The sequence below is a fragment of the Labrus mixtus genome, chromosome 22, assembly GCF_963584025.1.
Source record: "Labrus mixtus chromosome 22, fLabMix1.1, whole genome shotgun sequence".
Lineage (NCBI taxonomy): Eukaryota > Metazoa > Chordata > Actinopteri > Labriformes > Labridae > Labrus > Labrus mixtus.
In genome coordinates, this window is record NC_083633.1 from 17,893,240 (window position 1) to 17,913,320 (window position 20,081).

The 20,081-nt window shown below is 41.6% G+C and overlaps 1 protein-coding gene across 1 annotated transcript in view; it reads right to left on the reverse strand.

The window, feature by feature from the left end:
* LOC132956693 (ankyrin repeat and BTB/POZ domain-containing protein 3-A) overlaps window positions 1–20,081 on the reverse strand; it is a 177,104-nt gene that overhangs the window by 52,409 nt on the left and 104,614 nt on the right. The window contains exon 2 of the mRNA XM_061030265.1: window positions 8,517–8,666. Within this exon, the coding sequence (XP_060886248.1) occupies window positions 8,517–8,666 (150 nt within the window). The remainder of the gene's footprint in view (window positions 1–8,516; window positions 8,667–20,081) is intronic.

The following is a 20,081-nucleotide window of genomic DNA, read 5'->3' on the forward strand; positions in this document are numbered from 1 at the left end:
TCTTTAAAAAAAAAAAAAAAAAGTGTAACAATAGATTCACGAGGTCATTTTCTGTTAAAGATGGTGACAAACAAAATTCAGAAATCATGACATCATTAAAATGACTTATTGGTTCAAAAATAAAAACTCAACAACCTAAGCTCAGGCGACATCATCTTTTTTTTTTTCCTTCTTCATGACGTCTTGATCAACTTAAAAGAAAAAAGAAGCCTGACTGACTCATTTTTCTCCTTTTATCACCTGTGCTCAGAAGTGGGTCAGACCGGGTAAGATTAAGAGGGATGATGCATGGCTGGAAAAAAAAAAACTTAAACTCTAATATAATGAAATATGAGAATAGCACGGATGGTCTCGAGATGAAATGTAACACCTCCCTCTGAATCTCCTCGGCCTACGTGTGTGTGTGTGTGTGTGTGTGTGTGTGTGTGTGTGTGTGTGTGTGTGTGTGAAGCAGTCCCATTATTTCAAATTCGCATGGTGAGCGTGAGATAATGGAGCGGAGATGATGGGAAGGTGGTCTGAGTCACAGCTTTACAAATGGAGGGACGTTAATGACATCTTGTTGAGCGTCAGGACGTTGAAATGAAACAGGAAGGACTATTTTCCTTCTGTTTTTCTGTTTTTGAATAGAAATCGGCAGGATATGGTGCGAAGAAAAATGACACGAGTAGATTCACATCGCAACCCGGCCAGATTCAGCCTTAGGCAGGTATTCAATAAGCAATCACTTCCTGGAAGAAAAAAAAAAAATGGAAATAACATCCCATTTTCTGTACCCTTTCAAACCAGTGCACAGCTCCTGCAGGGAGAGAGAGAGAGAGCGAGAGAGAGAGAGGGATTCCTCAATTTGTGAAACCCACTCAGCCCTGAAGAATAAGCACTTTCCCTCTCTGCCTATGCACAGTAGAATACACAGTGACTCATTTTTCATGCCAGCTATTGTCAGGCCGGGAAAATACGGAGTGAGCGCTGTCTGGATGCTTCATGCTCACAGGGAGGGATAAACAGCAAACCCATCATCCAACACAGGTTGACCCTGATGCATTTGACTAAAGTTGTCCAAATGTTCGATTTGACACTTTTTTTAATACCACGTTGTTTGAATAAATACAGAAATACCATCTCAGTTATTCCAATGATCAATAGTGTTGATAAGTACAGGAGCAAAAGCAAAATTGTAGCAGTTTGTCTGCAATTTTTTTGTTGATAAAGAAAAACCACTCTTGGGTGGCTAGGACTTCAATTTCTGTTGCCATGGTATCGAAACAGGTGTCAACACCCTTCAGACTTCAAGTTGTATCAAAAATGGCGTTCTGAATTAATTAAATTTGTGAGCTTCAACAAAGTTCTCTCTCTGTTTGTTCGCCGTCCTCTGTGGTGGAGGCTCACCCGGCTTCAGGAATGGAGGGCCTCATTGTTAGGGGCCTGCACTGTATTACATTTCCTCGTTTATTTGCCTTAGTGGCTGCTCTCTGACCCACAGGGCAGCCGGCGTGCTGACAAATCAACGACCCCTCTCTCTCTCTCTCTGTCACACCTGGTCACAATATGTCAGTATATTATGGCGCCTATATGGATCCTATATATACAGACACCACACACAATGCAGGGGGAATGCAGAACACACAGAGAGAGAAAGAAAAAGTTATCCTTCATGGCAGAGTGTCATGAGAGATGAAGAGAAAGTGCAAACACCCAGAGCATCCACTGCCTGGAATCTGCCAGCGGCGATTTTCTCTCCCCGCTCGGACAAAGAGATGAAACACGGGGGAATTTAACATATTTATAGAGAGCACCCCATGCTCCTCTGGGATGCTCAAACGCTGCTTTAAAGTGAAACTGCTGTGTCCAGGTTTGAATCTGAATAAATGTCGGGTTCCTGACAAATCATATTCCTTATTTTAATCACTGAAAAAACATAGAAGATTGAAAACACACAGGTTCCATAAACCATTAATTACAGAAAAAGTCCGGTGTTAAATTACCTTAGTGATTGTGATTGTGTTAACTGTTCATATATTGAGCTCAAAGGTGATTCCAGTTCATTTCAGAATCATTCCAATGCCTTCGAAGGGGACAAAGCACCTGACCTCAGAGCACCTAATGGGCTGTCTTCAGTTTCTTCCTCGTCTGTGTTGTGGTACTGCAGGTGGTGTGTGAAGCGTTTTATACATTAACTTATCATTAGCACATTATTTGTCATTATGATCATTAGGGTAATTACAGTGTTATCAAAGCGGCTGCTGCTGAGATGACTGGCAGCAAACAAACGCCAGAGCAGCGTCGCTCACACGCACCGAGGAAAATCTGGGGATTTGGCTGTAACCTGATTTCTGCAAACGCAGCGTAGTGTCCTTGAATTTTGCATGAATCCTGCTGCAGATATTTCAAACAGAAAATCTGTTCTGGTGTTGCTATTGAAAATGTTGCTCTGTCAGTCTGACACCTCGGATTCAAATTCATGTCAGATCCATTCCAGTGGGTTCAAGCTTTCAAAACCCTCTCAATAGAAATGTGTATGCCAGTGAATGGTAAATGGACTTGAGCTTGTACGACGCTTTTCTAGTCTTCTGACTCCTCAAAGCACCGACACATTCACACACTGATCAGACCATCAGGAGCAACTAATCCCATTCATACACTGCCGACGAAGCTATTTTTAGGTGTCTTGCACAAGGACACATTGGACATGTCGCTACAGGAGCTTGGTATCGAACCCTCGGCATTCCAGTTGAGAGACGACGACTCTACCCACTGAGCCACAGCCGCCCGGCCGGTGCTTACAATGACATTTTTTCTAATTGTGATGTCATAATACAAAAATGTACAAATGCTACATATCCCTAGAATCATTCAAACCTAATCTAAGACATTTAATAAAAGTGATGAAACGATGCCGTACAATATATGACTCAGCATTTTCTGTTTTGCACACAAAGTATTGATCAGCAATTCTGGATATGAAAAGTTTCTTTCACCTGTGAAATCTGTTGAGTTGTAGAGAAATCATTTGAATGTGATATTCCTTCCAGTACGAGTAAAAACTCAGGCTCAAGTGGTTCTTATGTAAGACTTTTTAAAGCAGAATTCTTGATTTGATCACGTGAAACACACGTGATTTAGGTGTTTGTTTTAATTGGGTTAATGGGAACCAGTCCGGTGGTTAGGAAATGTGGACAAGCCGGACCAACATTTATCTCTGACTAACTGTGAAACAAAAGAGAGTAAACAGTAAACTGTGAGGCTGAAATAAACGAGATAAACGTTTAAAAGAAAAGTGTGATTATTTGCCGCCTCGTTTCCTGTAAATCCCTCGCGATCGTGCGCATGAAGGCAATTTGAATCCAGCATCGGGAACGGCGAACTTCACCACTAATAATCAAAAGTACTTTAATTAATTCCATATTGGCTCTTGGCGCCTTCAGTTATGGGAATATGGGCTTAATTCCCACTCGCACTTTTTTTTTTACAGTTTCTGTTTGATTTACTCATTAAAATCTCCTCCAATCCATCCGGCTGCCAACATGCAGAAATGCTAAAATGTAGATATGCTCATTGAGTTAAGTTATCAGTGGTTACAGTGCCATCACAGCACTTAGCTTTACGAGCAGCAATGAGGGAAATCATACTCCTAAATCCTGGGAGGGGGGTCCTCCCCTGCCAATAGCCAATGAGGTTTTTAAAAAAAAATGCTTATATCAAATATAACTCATACATATGGTCTCAGACGGCTTGTTCCAGCTGACATGCAAATGCAATATTTCTATTCAGTATGTCAAACTTCATTTCAGTTTTCATTGCTTCTGCATATTTTATTAGACGAACATTACATCATGAATAACAGGTTTCTATTGGTTCACTCGACTCTAAAATAAATACATGGAGACAGAGAACAACATTTACTGCTTTCATTTTCTCTCCGGATTCTCTGACTTCTGTGTGAATGGAGCTGAATGAATCCCACTCTCATTACAACGTGTGATGGAGAAATTGATTTGTTGACAAGTGAACGAACAAAACAGCGAAAAACTGTTTTGGGGGGAATCCAAGTGAGAAAAACACATTTTCACAACTTGTCATTGGAAAAAGGTTTTTCTTTAGGAACCTTTGGAGCTAAAAATAAAAAGACAATCGAGAGAAAAGAACAGCTGTTGTCCCCATGAATTCTTCAGGTTAATCCAGCCTACCAATCAATCAATCAATCAATGAGGGTCTTTGGGATATGTGGTCCTCTTTGGTCCTGAGCTCGTTCTAAAGTTCTTTATCTACAGTGGAACAGGCCGGTCACTTAATCAGTAATCATTTTCAGAGGACGTCAGGTTTTCACTTTGCTCATACTGGATCTCATTTGGTGCCTCGCCATGAAATGGTTTGGAGGTTAACAACAGGATGTTAAAACTCATTTTCAAACGTAGCTGGTAGTCCGGAGAACGCCGCTGAAACCAGCGATGTTTTTTTTCGGTAATTATTGGATCTGCTGTTTGTGCACAGGCCGCAGGCGATGTGAGAGGGATCTGACTGAAAAGTAAAGGGCCATGCAGCACTCCAAACGAGAAGACACACGGGGCATTAACAACCCCCACGGAGACGCTGACTGGTTACAAATGAAGTTATCTTGGAAATGTTTCACGGTTAGAGTCAAATAAAACACTTCACATCAGGGTTCAGGAGCGTCTTGTGTTTGGGAACTGGAACGGAGAGGGTCGAGTCGGAGAGTTTCTTTTTTTGAAGTTTGTGGACTTCCGACAGTGCATATATCAGCTTGGCAGGCGTTAAAGGGAGACAAATGTATTCCAACAGCAGACTTATCTTCAAAACGAACACATAAATCTGAGGAAGTGATTACAAGCTGCACTTTAGATGATTGCACCGACTTGTCTAAAAGTTGCTAAATGAAAGAAAGTGAAATGAGATGCAAAAGTTCCCTTTAATAAATCTGTCCCTTCAAGTTTCACGGGAAGGCAGATGGTTAACCATGCTAAAAGTAGCGCTCTTGATGCAATCACCATACACTTAATGAGCTGATTCACACGCGTTACTCAGATAGATCAATCTGTTCCCTTAACACGACACGAAGAGGCCGTCATGCTGCAGAATCCTCCGATGCAGAGTGAATGACGGAGCGTTTTGGCATCAACGGCGCCGTGATCCACATGTTAACCTCTGGCTGCGTTTAGCTGAGGCAGCACGACAGAGGGGAGCAAACACATGGTGCATTAAGAGGAATCCTACAGCTGCCCGATGTGTTTATGATGCCATCTGATCCAAGTTATGTTGACGCATGCTAATGATGCTTTCAAAGCGTGTGTGTGTGTGTGTGTGTGTGTGTGTGTGTGTGTGTGGTCATCACTAGGTCTGCTAAAGAGTGATGGTAGTAACCCTTACCAATAAGTTACCACCTCATGGTAATATATATATATATATATATAAAAGCATGTAATGATCAAACAGAGGAGGTCTTAGCGTGTTGCTAACTGGATAGCAGCTGCCCATGTTATTTGGCAGTAGGCCGGTGCAGTTCGTTAATATCTGATTTTGGACACTTTCTTCTTCTTTACATGTTTGATGACATTTATGCAGCACATGTTGTTTCCTTTTCAGCAGCTGTTTTCAATTTTTAGTCGACAGGCTCGTTGGATTTGACGTCCAGACGACTGTGGAGCCTTTTTTTGGTGACAAACTCCTTCAACTCAAAGCACGCCAACATGCTTACACCGTAACATTTAATTTGATCCCAGAAACTTTGGAAGCTCAGAGAATTAAATTAAAATTGTTCATTTAAAAAAAAACATCTTCTCCTTTCCCCTCCCTCACTCTGCTGGCCAGTAAGAGAAAGGTCAGTGGTGCCCTGCAGAGATGAAAGGGTTCATTCCAGCTGTAAGCTGGCAGACTTAAAGGTGTTTGGTTTCACTTCTTCGCCCACCGTCCTTCTCTACCTGGCCTTTAGCGAGGCACTCTGACCTCTCTGGTGACATTTATGCCTCATGTGTGGGACGGTATGCACATGCGGGATAATTAATTTTTCACACTTAAATATAGAAATCAAGTATATCTGAAAATAACTCTGTGAGTCATGACTGTCTACAATGGGTGTAACACCCGAGTCCCACTGTCTGTGATGTTTTCAGAGTTTTCAGAGTCCTATCTTCACTTTGTTTACATCGCCAGGACGGCCGGCTGACTCCTCCCCTCGTGTATAAAAGTTGTTTAATTGAGGGACTAGAGAAAAGAAGAATAACATACTGTACTCGCTGCTTAACTGTGTTTCTAGATCACGCTCATTTCAGGTAAATTTACATGCAGTGTGAAGATACGAGCATAATAAAGATCGCTAGCATTAGCATGCTAACACAACGATGCAGCGCAAGTTGTTTTGGTTTCATGCTGGTGCTCAAGGGCGACGTCTGCTGGATGAAAAAATCGCATATAAAGCCTTTAAAGTTATTTTATTTTTAATTAACAATAAAGTAAATACTACTAGAGCAATTTCAAGTTAATGTGTACTTTTAAACTACCTGAAAGTTGTTAAAGTAGAACAAGTTTAAAGAAGACTTTGCGCACAGCACTTTGCACATTTGAAGTATTTTTTTCTAAGTTTTCCCTCCAGTACTTTCTGTTCATGTTTCTGGTGTTAAACTCACCAGAAAATAAAGAAGCCATGTTTCTTATCTTAAATATAGACCTTCATACTCTGAGCTTGTACGGCACGCTTCACAACCTTCTTCCAGACTGATTCACTGCTCTGACAAAATAACCCCGTGATGGTGTTTACAAGAAGAGACCAGTAACTCTGGCGTTAATCGATGATGCATGGTGAACCGCTGCTGGTGTAAAATGTGCGACGAGGTCGAAATAGGACAAATATGCACGGACACAAACACGCAGAGACACAGAGTGCAGATGTCTGCGGGGGACAGGATGATCTAATATGTGACTGCAGAGAGGACGGGGGGGAGGAGGTGGGGGGGCGGCGGAACTAAAGGTGGAGCCCTTTTCTTTCAAGCTGAGGTTAAACGCCTCGGAGGCGGTGACCTTGGATCGAAAGGTCCTCGGGCGGGGCTCGTAAACAGGTGTTAGAACAGCTGTAGTAGAAGAGTTCCTGGCCTCGCGATGTGAGAGGAGGGGAGAGAGAGAGAGAGAGACAGGGGAGCCTGATGAGGAGAGGGAGTGAGGGGGAGACAGCGGAGCAGCAGCAGTGGGTTGAGCTTGGACCACCGTGTGTGATGGCCTACAGGGACAGGGAGTGAGCATTCCTTCACAGTAATGGAGCTATTTGTTAAAAAGTTAATGGAAATGAGACCTCGTGATGATCAGCTGTAATGTGCATGAAACATTTACGACTCAACTTTTTGGTTTTGTGCAAAAAGAGAGAAAGAGTTCATCAAATAGTCGTGTCAAAAAGAGAATCACTGTAGCCTTCAGTCGCTGAAACAAGAGAGCAGCATCAGGGCCGAAACCCGGGTTTAGAAAATAGTGAGTTTTTTCTTTTAGCATAACGTACTCATCTCATGAGATATGTCTTGAATCCAAAACAAAACAAAGGGATGTTCTGCTGCTCAGCCTTAGAGAGGAGCTCGGACATTCAGGGGAAACTCGGAGTACAGAGTTCTGGTGGTTTGGGCATATGTTAAGCATGACTCCTGGACGCCTTCCTTTAGAGGTTTTCCGGGCACGCCCCAAATGGGAGGAGACCCCGGGGCAGACCCATTAGTTCGCTGGAGGGATTATATATCCCGTCTAGAACTGGGAACGCCACCATGGAGGAGCTGGAGAACATTACTGCTGCACCTGCTGCCATCGCGACCCGAACTCTGAGGAAGAGGAAGAAAACAGATGGATGGATGGAAGAGGCGTTCGTTAGGATATTTTCCGGCTTTCAACATCTGTTGTAACTGGGGCGCTGGTGGCGCAGTGGTCAGAGCGCACGTCCCATGTATGGAGGCTGTAGTCCTCCAAGCGGGTAGCCCGGGTTCAAATCCGACCTGTGGCTCCTTCCCCGCATGTCATTCCCTACTCTCTCTCTCCCTGATTTCCAACTCTTTCCACTGTCCTATCTCTCATATAAAGGCACAAAATGCCCAAAAAATATATCTTACAAAGAACATCTGTTGTAACCACGACAACCACAGATGCATTCAGCTTAAAGTCGCCAGTTTAACATGGTGACTCTTTAAACTGTAACACCGGCAAGGACATTGCAGGTTTTTTTAGACATTGAAATAGTGTCCTGTGTGCATGTGCCCAAAACTCACAGTTGATCTGAATGTCTCTGTTTTTCTGCGGTTTTCATGTGATGTAAAGATGCGTCTTTTTTAAAGAAATAGAAAATTAAAAAGCCCGGTCTGCAGCTCTACACTCTGTTTAGTGGTGGCCATTTCTTTCCTAAACTCTTTTTTTGCCGTCCAAGCCTCCGCTGGTCACATGACTGAGATGTTGTACTCAACATCCTCTCCTGTGTTAAGTCGTTTCCTCTCCAGCTTGGAACAACCTCCTCTCATTGTGCATTGTGTACTCACTCAGCTCTGCGATGCTGCCCACCCGCGTTGCGAGCAGCGACTGTTCCAGCGTGCGGAGCTCGGCCTGCGTGTACCCCGGACACTCCCCGCCCCTCCCCGAGCGCTGCTGGTCCCGGTGCAGGTTCAAGCTCTCCGGCAGGCTCAGCACACCTGCAGAGGAAAACGCAGAGAGTGGGAGAGAGAAAACAGTCAGAAACAAGAAGGATCCTGTTGCTGGAGAGTTTTTCATCTCCTGCTGAAGCCAAATTAACCACAGACGAGGGAACGCAGAGCAGCGGACACACACATCAGCACTTTGAGTTAAATATTCAAAGCAGAGCTGCTAAGCTGGATGAAAAAAAAAAAAACACATTAATTTCACATGCAGCAGCTAGAGAGCAAACATTTGTTTAAATGATTAAACGCGGAGACAAAGTCGCAGGTTAATAGCGTACATCTTCATTTATTTTTGGGCGGTGCAAACATCACAGCTGCTATCAGGAGTACAAACTCAGACTGAACTCCGTAATGAAAGCGATGCAAATCCATTCGTCTCTGCTGATGATGTGCAGCAGCTCTTTCAAGGTTTTTAAATATTAAACTTACATAATTCAACACACCGCCAACTGGTCTAATACAGTCTGTGGCTCCAAGCTCCAAAAAAAAAACAAAAAAACATGGATGTAGGGTTTTTTTTCTCTGCAGGTGCAGGGCTCCAAAAGTCAAGACATCGACATTAAATATGCAACATCCTGCCAAGTTTAAAAAAAAGAAGAAGAAGCTTCCTGCACAATGCTGCAAAACACGAGTTCATTTTAGAAACAAATATTTAAATGTAGCTCAAGTGAGACATGTGACATATTTGATGACATGGCTGTATAATTCATACAGTTGGCCCTCTTGTAGTTTAATATTCTGTGTTCGTCTTCAAGGATGTTTTTTTTTTGGCAAATAGCTTGAACACTAACTGAGTCAATTTAGCTGAGAGCCACATTGTGTTACTTCAGAGGTTTGAATTCAAAGCACGACTTCGAACAGCAACAGTATTAGAATGCATTTCCCTTTTGGATCTTGTCTAAATCACAGGTGTGTTCGGTGCAAACAAGGTGCCGCAGATAATGTTGGCTGGAGAGGATTAATCCATTTAGCCGCTGTTACTTGCAGCTCGGCTTTGTTTAGCTGCAGAGAATGACTTCTGACAGATGGGATATTGAGTTTTTTTTTTCTCTCCCTACAGGAGAATGGAAAGCTACACCCTGCCGAGTTGCTAATCCTAATGACACCTCACGGGGGAATACGACGTTTCTCAACAAACAGTAATTACAAATATGGAGGAACATAGTCAATTTGTGTATGTGTGTGTGTGTGTGTGTGTGTTGCTGGCACACGAGTCAGAAGAGCCACAGAGCAGCAGAAACAGGAGTTCTCAATCTGTCGGAGTTTCCCTCAGCTCCAGAATCCTCCCACCATGTCCTCTTCTCCCAGCGTCCAGCCCCAGAATTCCAGTATTCCCAGCTCGGCATCTCACTCCCTCTTCTTCCCACAGTCTTTTCCCGCAGAGGTCAGCGTTATTTGGAGCCTCCAATAATGATTACAAGAGCTTTTTTCTATCACTCTTTTTCTAACCGCACTGACCCGTATTGATGGAGCAGCTGGTATCAGGGTGAGCCTCAGAGGGGAATTTCTCAAGTTTAGTGAAGTGGAAACAAAAAATGGCCGTTTGATCTGCAGAATCACAGGATTTCTACGAGGAGGATTTGATCATTAGGAAGAGGACACAACACCGATTTAACAACTGGTGGTGTTGATCTTAAAGCGAGGTGTAAAACACGATGCTATACCTGAAGTAGAGTAGCAGAGAGAACTCCCATGATTCCCCCGCGAGCCTTGACGTCATCTTTTGTTATTTTTTTGATTGACAGCCCCCTCCCTGGTGGTGGATTTTACATACTGTGCCTATGGATAGGATGCATATGGGCGAGCACACAAAGTGCTAAGAGGGACATTAGTAGAGTCCTGCTGTGTCATATAATGTAAGGTCTTTAAATTCACACATAGGCAGACCCATTTCCCCAATTTATATAATTTCCATCTGTAACCCTTTTAATGCACCATTTCAATAGCAATGCACTTTGCAGGTGCACCTGGCTAGCTAAGGCAATTATGTCTCCTTTAAGCATTAGGCTAACTATGGCATTGTAAACGCCCTTAATGCACTTTACACCATTCACTGTGGGTTCTTTGAAAAGGGACCATACATTAGAATCTAAATATAACAGTGGGGAGGATGATCAAAGCCGTTCCATTAAAGTGGAAAAAGGCTTTAAATTATTAGTTAATGACGTACAATTGGGACTGATGCTTGTTTTTGTTCACCAAAGGTCAGATCAAGAAGAATACAGAGATCTTTTTTAAAGTTATGTTTTATAGAAAAAGTCTGTGAAACTGCCAAGTAAACAACACATCAGTGTTGCCCTGCTGCAGTATGCTCTGCTCTGCAAATGTCTGGGGGGGGGGGAAGCAAAGCCCAGAAAATAGAGTAAAAAATTCTGAAAGAAGACTTCAGAAGGATTGATGGCAAATGGAAAAAAAAAAACAAAAAAAAAACAGGAGTTCCTCAAACTTTGAGAATAAAAAAAAAGGAAGCTGTCAATCCCGCTCCATCTCCTGTCCCAGAGTGAGGCGGTTGAATCTCTTCTGTAATCATGGAGACCATATTGGCATTCACGACTTCCCCGGCTGGAGATTTTTTTTATTTTTTTTGCTCGTGTGTGTTTTATTTTGATTTGAATAATTCACAGAGCTCACAGTAATCAAGGCTGCCCATCCTCCCCTTCACTGTCCCCCGACTTTTTTTTTTTGGGGGGGGGGGGGGGGGGTTGTTTTCCACTGCCCAAACTATTCTTTTAATAAAATCCTGGGGAGCCCTTTGCTGAATTATTCATCCCATCAGATCAAGACACACAAACAAGTCTGCATCTCTCTTTCCCCGCCTCCCACTTCCTCTGTACATGTTATCTCTCGCTAACACTTGGCTTCTCCACACAGAAAAAAATATATTTGATCCTCGGTGCTGTTTGTGTAATAAACATCAGAGGTGAGAAAGAAGTCAGTCTCGCCCCATGGAGACTAGAAAATAAGGGAAAGCCAGCGATGAAGGGAAGAGGGGATACTGACACTGACATCTGATTTAAAAAACGACAAGCAACATGAGACCCTGAAGCGTAACCTGCAGGTTTTATAACCTCCTATTTCTGTGGCAATTGGATGAGCTCAGCAGTATATATATAAGAAGCGGTCTAATCCCAGATACACAGATATGACCCGCATTTTCTATTCTGGGGCCTCCTTCATATCTATTGCTGTCAGGCGGATGAAGAGGGAGACTGGGTCACGGGGACAAGACTACTTTAAAGCTCAGAACGGGTTTACGGCGTTCCCCCCGGAGTCGTCGCCACAGAAACACTGCTGCTCAAACCAGTCCTCATAAATAATGTGGAGAATATCGAGTCCATACTTGGGAGAAATAATCAGAAAAAAAAAAAAAAAAAAGGTTGGACGATTCATTTTGAAGAGAAGCAGAGGAACAATACAAAGGAAAACTGAGTCCATGTGGCCCAAAACAAAGCAATTAATTTAACTTTCACAGCTTGAAACTGCAGAATAAAAGTTTGAAAGACCTACAGCTGCTGCTGCTGTCTTAATGAAACAAACTTCTTCATGTTTATTTGTGTCTGATAAGATGGAAATTGCTGAGGCGAAGCAACACAAACAAGAGTTTTTTTAGTGTTACTGTTTTCTTTATTTTTTGACTTTAACAACAACGGGCAGCGCTGGGTTCTGCTCAGTTCATGGTTTAGATAAAGTTGAAAAAAGTACGCAGAGGTTAATGTTTTAAAACTGTATATCGTATTCAGAACACAGTGGGATATCAAAATAGAGAAAGTAAATAAGGTGACTTTTTACATTTACATATATTTTGTCCCCCCCTTTTTTTCTCGAGTCCAACCAAAAAAAGATTAAGTTATGGGACCAGTGTTGATGGTCAGACACTTTTTAGGAATTAGCTAGCTTGTCCTGTTAGCTTGTTGTCCTGATTAGCTCGCTAACTGACCATTAGCAATTGGCGACTGTCTCTACCCTCTCCATTTACAGAAGAACAACCCTTTGATAAAATGCCAGAAGAGTGTCATTAACCAAGTACAGCTAAAATACAAAGAAGCTTAGAGCGCTAAAGCTAACCCTTAAGCCGGGCTAGTTTGTTAGCCATTAGCATTACTAGTGAGCTAGATACCAGGCTTCAAAAACCAAACGATTCGGTTTAGATGTGATTATTAATCGTGCTAGTGCTTCTCACTACATGCTCGTTCACTGGGAGCCAGCTAGGAAGATTTTTCTGATATTCAGTTTGATTCAGTTTATATTTGCATTTTCTGTGGCTTCAAATATTGTGCCATATCCCTTAAAATGAAATACAAAAGGAAGTCTTGCTTTTCTTTTCTTTTTGTAAAAAAAAAAATCCCAACTTCTCTTAAACGGTGTAACATTTCATCAGGGGTCAATTAGCTTAGCTTAGCATACCAATAAGAAGCAGCAGAACAAACAGGGAGCCGACACAAACCACTGAATACCAAAGACCTCCAATAGGCAGTAAGATATCTCAAGTTTGAGCTGAACGTAAACAAGGTGTAAATTGGTGTATTGTTCTACTTTTTGTGCAGGGCCAAGCTAACTGTTTCCCACTGCTTTGACTTGATGCTAAGTGAAGCTAATAGTCTCCTGGCCTCACATTCAACAGGCAGAAAAACCAGTGAGACCGGTATTGATCCCAGTGTCTCTTAATGAAAGAAAATAAGTGACTATATGTTTTTAGCAGCTTATAAATCAGTGCCAACGGCTAAATATAACACTGCTGAAAATGCTCTGTTTGCTATCTTGTCTAAAATTTCAGGGGGAAAAAATGTTCAGCACTGAGAGATTGTCTGGTAGATGAGCTCCTTGGACCGCATGCTGCAAACCTTTTCCAAGAAATCATTACTGTGTTTACTGAACCTTGATGGAGGTGGACTGTTGGCATGACCTGTCAGATTTGCCCTTTTCATCAGTATACAAGCTTGATGGCCTTGTATCCTCCAATTTTTTTTTCCCAGGGAACTCAGGACAAACAAGACAATCAGGGTTCAGAGCCAGACAGCACTTAAAAATAAATCTGAAGTGTTTTCCAGATCCACCAGCTCATCCGCAGAGGACGATGACTCTGAAGTCCAAGAGGCACCAAAGAGACTTTCAGCACTCACCACTTTCACAGTGACAGTACGATGTGTTTTGAAGAAAACTCTTCTGGTTTAATGACACACCTTGACATTTTGAATTAGAGCTACTTTTCTACACCAGGCACAAGAGGTAAAAAAACAACACATTTCTATATTTGACCATTACTCAAAGACAAGAAGAAGCCTCTTTATCTTTGCTAAGGCTAGAGATGACACACAATGCCTGGCTATACCTCTGATGCTAACTTTAATGTAGTTTAAGGCCACAAATCCAGTACTTAGCCTACATTATTAGACCTTTAACAAATAACTTCAGCAAAGGGTAGGATCAGAATTCCTTCCTTAAAGGCTTTATATACCTTGGATAACCTTTAAGCTTAAATTTTAAAGAAGAATTTGAGGAAGCTATTTCAAGAATAGTCGACACAGTAAGCATAAAACGCGGAAGTATTTCTGTAGTGGAGTTTAAAGGCTTTATATGTGATTTTTTCATCCAGCAGATGTCGCCCTTGAGCACCAGCATGAAACCAAAACAACTCTCGCTGCATTGTTGTGTTAGCATGCTAATGCTAGCTATCTTTATTCTGCTCGTATCTTCACACTGCATGTAAATTTACCTGAAATGAGCGTGATCTAGAAACACAGTTAAGCAGTGAGTACAGTATGTTATTCTTCTTTTCTCTAGTCCCTCAATTAAACAACTTTTATACGTGAGGGGAGGAGTCAGCCGGCCGTCCGGGCGATGTAAACAAAGTGAAGATAGGACTCTGAAAACTCTGAAAACATCACAGACAGTGGGACTCGGGTGTTACACCCATTGTAGACAGTCATTACTCACAGAGTTATTTTCAGAGGATATACTTGATTTATATTTCATGTAAAGCCTTTAAGATTTTTTCTTCCAACAACAAGAGAAAAAGAATCATAAAACCAGCTCGTGGACATTTTGCTTCTCTAATTTGTGATTTTAAATACAAAAATTACATTTTCTGTTGATTGCCTTCATCTTCAATCAACCACCTGTTTCACCTCGACATGTTGCCCGCAGCCTTAATTGTGTGTTTTAGCATGCAGAACAACTGCGACACCCCTATAGGGCGCCACTTTTGATATGAAATCCAAACATTTGTACGAGCATTGGGTTGTTCAAGCTTGAACTTTACAATCTATAAGCAACCTTTGCATATCGTTTCATGAAATGACAAATGAGACGTCAACGTGTCTGTATGTGTTCAACGACATCTGACTACTTACATCAGCAAACCTCTCATCAAAGATTTGTAAAAATGCATTGGAGGTAAAGCTAGCATTTTAACAGTATGGTCGTCTTAAAACAGATTTAAAAATGCTTGATGAATGTGATGATGTTAGACGGGTCCATGTAAAGTTCAATTTTGGAGTAAGAATTTTTGGACAAACTTGGAGTCCAATGTGACCCCTCAAAAATTAACAAGTGTGTAATTAATATCTCATAATACCAACTTTTCTGTCTGCTGTATGAGAAAAAAAGACCATTTCGAAAAGGTCTTTTGAGGAGAGAAATGGGAGCTGAGATTGTCTGGACTGTTTGAGATCAAGCTCGGGGCATAATGGGATTCGTGATCAATGCCATCTCTTTACATGATAGACAGCCAATCCCTTCTAAACGGCACTCGCCGCTGAAGAGCAAAAGAAAGGCTCAATTCCTTAATGTCTGAATCTTTTGAAAAGCCTACTTGAGCGAAATCTCAAAAACACTTTTTTTTTACAAAATGACCGCTATGGAGGAACGAAAGTATCTCGTTGAAAATGACTGGGCGATGTTTTGATTTGGGAAGAGCCCCCATGAAGAGAGTCTTCAAGGTCAATGAGGTCACATTGAAAGCTGGGAGCCATCACAGGTTTCACTTCTCACCCGACCCGGCTCGGCTGCCTTACTCTTCTGCAGGAATGCCCAATCGATTTTCTGTAGCGAGAAGTGGCGTTCTCCCCTCCTCGGCGAGAAAACTCTGACCGAATATTAACAGGTAGTTACTATGGCAACAGGCGACTGGTGCCTAACAGCATGTGGTGATTGCCTGAGCGGGAAAAAAAATACAGCATTTTGTGTCTCCTTTACTGTAAGGAAAAAGCACACACACAAAAGAAAACTCTGACTTTGAAACCCCCCGAGACAAAATCCACAAGGATGACCAGCCATCCGACAAAAAAAAAAAAAAAAAGCATCTCATCACTGCAGAATGATTCAGTTGGGTAATTGCTGCATCCAGTATACCAGAGAGACATTTATTCTCTCATCAATAATGAATGAATGTACTCGGGACTCAGACCACATTAGGAGTGAAATGGCCAAAATGATTAAATGGCCGGCCCAACTGGCTAACTGCAAATGTCAGCATCAGATCCATGACCCCGCTGCTGGTGGAAGCCCACAGCGGTGAGAGAAAATAAAGTGCTGTGAAGGAACCCGAGTTCAACGGGTATCTGCAAGTTAATGGTCGAAGTGGAAAAAAGCTTCTCGCCGCTGACCTGGTCCCACTTTTCTCACTTCACAGGGAGCCTGAAGGTCGTTTAGCAACATGTGCTGTGAATCTTTTCAGCGCCATGTTTCATGTTGTTTTTACAGCTCAGAATATTGTGCTTACTCTAAATCTTTGATTAAAAGTTTTTTTTTAAACATTTCGCCTTCGACTCAGATTGCCTTGGAAGTCACTCTGCACCTTTGTTTTCATTTAGTAAGCACAGATCTATGATTAGACAAATAGTCTGATAGAGTGTGTTTCTAACGTAAGATAGCTTTTCATCCTGATTGCCATTTCTGAAAAGTTCGATTAAAAACAAAAAAAGGTAATCTTAATAGTAATATTTAGTGACTTGGGGACAAGGGATAACCGTTGTTTCATCCATGTGAACTGACAACGTTTGTCCGTTAGATATGTGAAATATGAAGCAGTTCCTGTCAAAATCCAAGATGTCACGGCAGATATACCAAGCCACTTTTTATGCCTTATGAAAAACACCTCAAGGACGTGTTAACAGAGTTAAAAAAAAACACATTTTCATAGGAGGGGGGTCTTTAAATATTAAGCTACAGCAGGAGGCCGTTAGCTTAGCTTCATCAATAATGAAGGAATGTACTTAGGACTCAGACGACATTAGGAGTAAAATAGCCAAAAATAATTAAACAGCCGATCTCTGTGGCTAACTGAACATGTCAGCCGTAGATCCATGACCTGCTGTGGGTAGATTAGCCCACAGAAGTGAAAGACGGAGCAGAGATTCTGCAGAACAAAACCATATAAAAAAAACGGCCCATTGTGCCAATATGGCAAATGCACTAAGGTCTAATTAGTTATACATTTTTTAAATATAGTTTAAGCTTTGTAGCTCCCGAGTTCATCAGCAGCTTCATGAAAATATAATGAACCAGAGAGATGGTGGAAGTCAACAACTGAAGCAGCTGTACTGTTATACCCGTCATACAGTACGTTCAATTTGGTTTCTCCCGAACAGCTACGCTCAATATGTCTCAAAACATTTTTATTGGACCGTTAAAGGATGGTTCAAACTGTATGGTGGAAAGTGTATTTGCTCATTCTTTGTATTCTTTGCAAATGAAAAATTCATACATGAAAATATAAACTATGAAGCCAAATACTCATATATCTCTTTATCAATGAACTTCTGTTAATTTATTGATAGTTCTCATTTCTCTCTGAAAATTCTGGCGTCACTTGTAATAATTAAACCTTTGGGCAGGGCTGCAATAAAGACTTTTTTTTTTCTTCTATCTATTGATCGATGGACTCATTTTTCCATGTTTTGTTTTGTCTTCATACTTTCAGAAGATCTTGAATCTTATATGCTCATTGTTATTAATGTTGATTTTCTACAATTCTACACTTCACTTAGCAGACGCTTTTATCCAAAGCGACGTACATCAGAGAGTAAGAACAACACAAGCAAGGATCTAGAAAAAAAAGGGAACAATGTCGGTAAGAGCAAACGATCAGCTTTGAGTCTGATTGGACACACAGGTGCTGACAGGAAGTGACCAGAGGCAAAGCACAACATTGAGGGCAGTTCTTGAGAGCTCTAATCAGTATAGAAACCATCTTATAAGTCGTCGTTATCAAACAAAAACCATCGTCATTACCATCATCATCATCAATAATATGGAGACCATCATCATTAAGTTAGTAGGTATTCATGAAAGAGCTGGGTCTTTAGCTTTTCCTTAAAGGTGCAGAGGGACTCTGCAGATCACATGGAGTTTGGAAGTTCATTCCACCACCGGGGGGCGACAGAGGAGGAGAGTCTAGTCAGCGTCTTAGGACCTTGTTGTGAAGGTTGGATCAGACGCCTTTCATTGGCAGAGCGTAGTGGACGGGAGGGAGTGTAGACCTGGATCAGAGAGTTAAAGTAAGGAGGAGCCGTTTTTATAGAATCATGGACCTGTGAGAAAATAGAGCTCACTTTCTCTAGAACTTCTAACCTTTGTGCAAACATTGACAGTGGCCTTCGAGAAAGAAAAGTTAACTTTGGTGACAACTGAGATCACCAAGATTAAAAAAAAACCTGTCTCAGACAAACCACCAATTTGGCCTCATGCTGACACTTTGGTCTGTGTACCTTGGCGGGAAGTGAATCCCTGCTGAGAAGAACTTCCTTCTGAGGAGTCAAAAGGTCAGACTCTAGGTTTGCTACAAACTGTTTGTGTTTCCATCCTGTGAATAATTCATTTCAAATTGTTTTATTTTTCTTAAGTTATCTGATGAAATGATGATGTAATGCACAAGTTGCAAAAGTTTATACACCTCCAAATGGAGAAGACTTTGTAAATAAAGTTGTATCATCAATGCCAAACAATGAAATGTATGCCTTGTTTTTGCAATAAAGAATAAAGAAACCATGTCAACAGGATTCAAAGTCTATGCTCATAGAACACAAACAGCTTTAGATGCGTGTTGAAAAAATGCACAGAAAGTACCATAAAAGTGAAAACTAAATCAGTAGCTTTACAGAAGAGAGATCTGGGTCTTTGTTACAGAAAGATTGTGTGACTCTTGAAATATATTGAATGTCATTTTCATCAGTTTCATTCAGAAGCTACAGGTGTTAGCAGTGTTAACAAACTTGAGACAGACGCTGTGTACGTTTTGGGCTGAATTTGCTGACTTAACGGCTTTTTTTTCCTAATCAGGCTTGTGATGATGTCCCAAAGAAACCGACTAATGAGAATCATGGGAAATTAAGCAAAGTGTCGTTATGCTGTAATTGCCAGCTTGTGGCCCTAGAGGCTAAAGTTCAGCAGAAGTTTAAAGTCTCCTTTTAAACTTTATGGTGTGTGATTAGAAATGTTACCACTGACAAAACTTGAGTCAGACTGGTTTGCATGCTGCCTGTTCTGACATTGCTCTTATAAATGTTTATGGCTTCAAGCGCTGAGTATCTGCCTCTTTTCACTGCAGACAGAAAAAACACAAAAGCTCTGAGAGAGTACTACTTTCCTTCTCACACAGCAGGAGAGCAGCTCTTAATGAAATTCTTGCATTCTCAAACATGAAAAGGTGCCAAAGAGGTCAAAAAGTTATCTTCAAACAACTGATGATCAGAGCTGAGCAAAGGCTCTGCTGCCTCCCTTTCAAAACAAGCTTGAATCCAGCTTCATGACAGAATTTGAGCATTGCACCCTGAGCGTGAAATCAGAGGGAAGTGGCCGTCCTCTTACTTGTAATCGTGCGTAAGTGTACAGTCACCTTGAGGTAAAGTTATTATTGTCATTCTCTGCTTCCTGCTGCGCTTCACTTGGTGTTCACTTTTGGGGTGTGAAAAGGTCAGAGCCTGCAGACGCCGACAAGCTGTGCCTGTTTATATTTTAGGAACTGTCCTGTCGGGTGATTCAGCTGGCTTAATTGTTGTCCTTTTAACAAAGTCTGATATGTTTTTAATTTTTTAAATTCACAACACAGAAGTTGAACCTGGTCGAGGGTTGATGTTAATGATTTGTGAGTATAATAGAACTCTAATTTCTCACCAACCCGTTTTTGTTTCTGTCAAGAAAGAAGATTTTGGCATGGATGTGTGATAATTGTTATCTTGTTTCATCTTCTGTTTCTGCTCACAGACCAGAACATTTCTCTCTCCGTTCATTAGCATTCAAATGATCTACTGTTTATCACAACACTGGTCCCCCCCCTTCCCCTTCCCCTTCCTCCAGTGTAATATCTGCAAACAAGACGGGCTCTTACACCCTCATAAATAAATCACAAACATGAAATGTACCCGGCCATGTAAAGGAAACGCATGCAGATGTGTTTACTTGGAAGGCTTT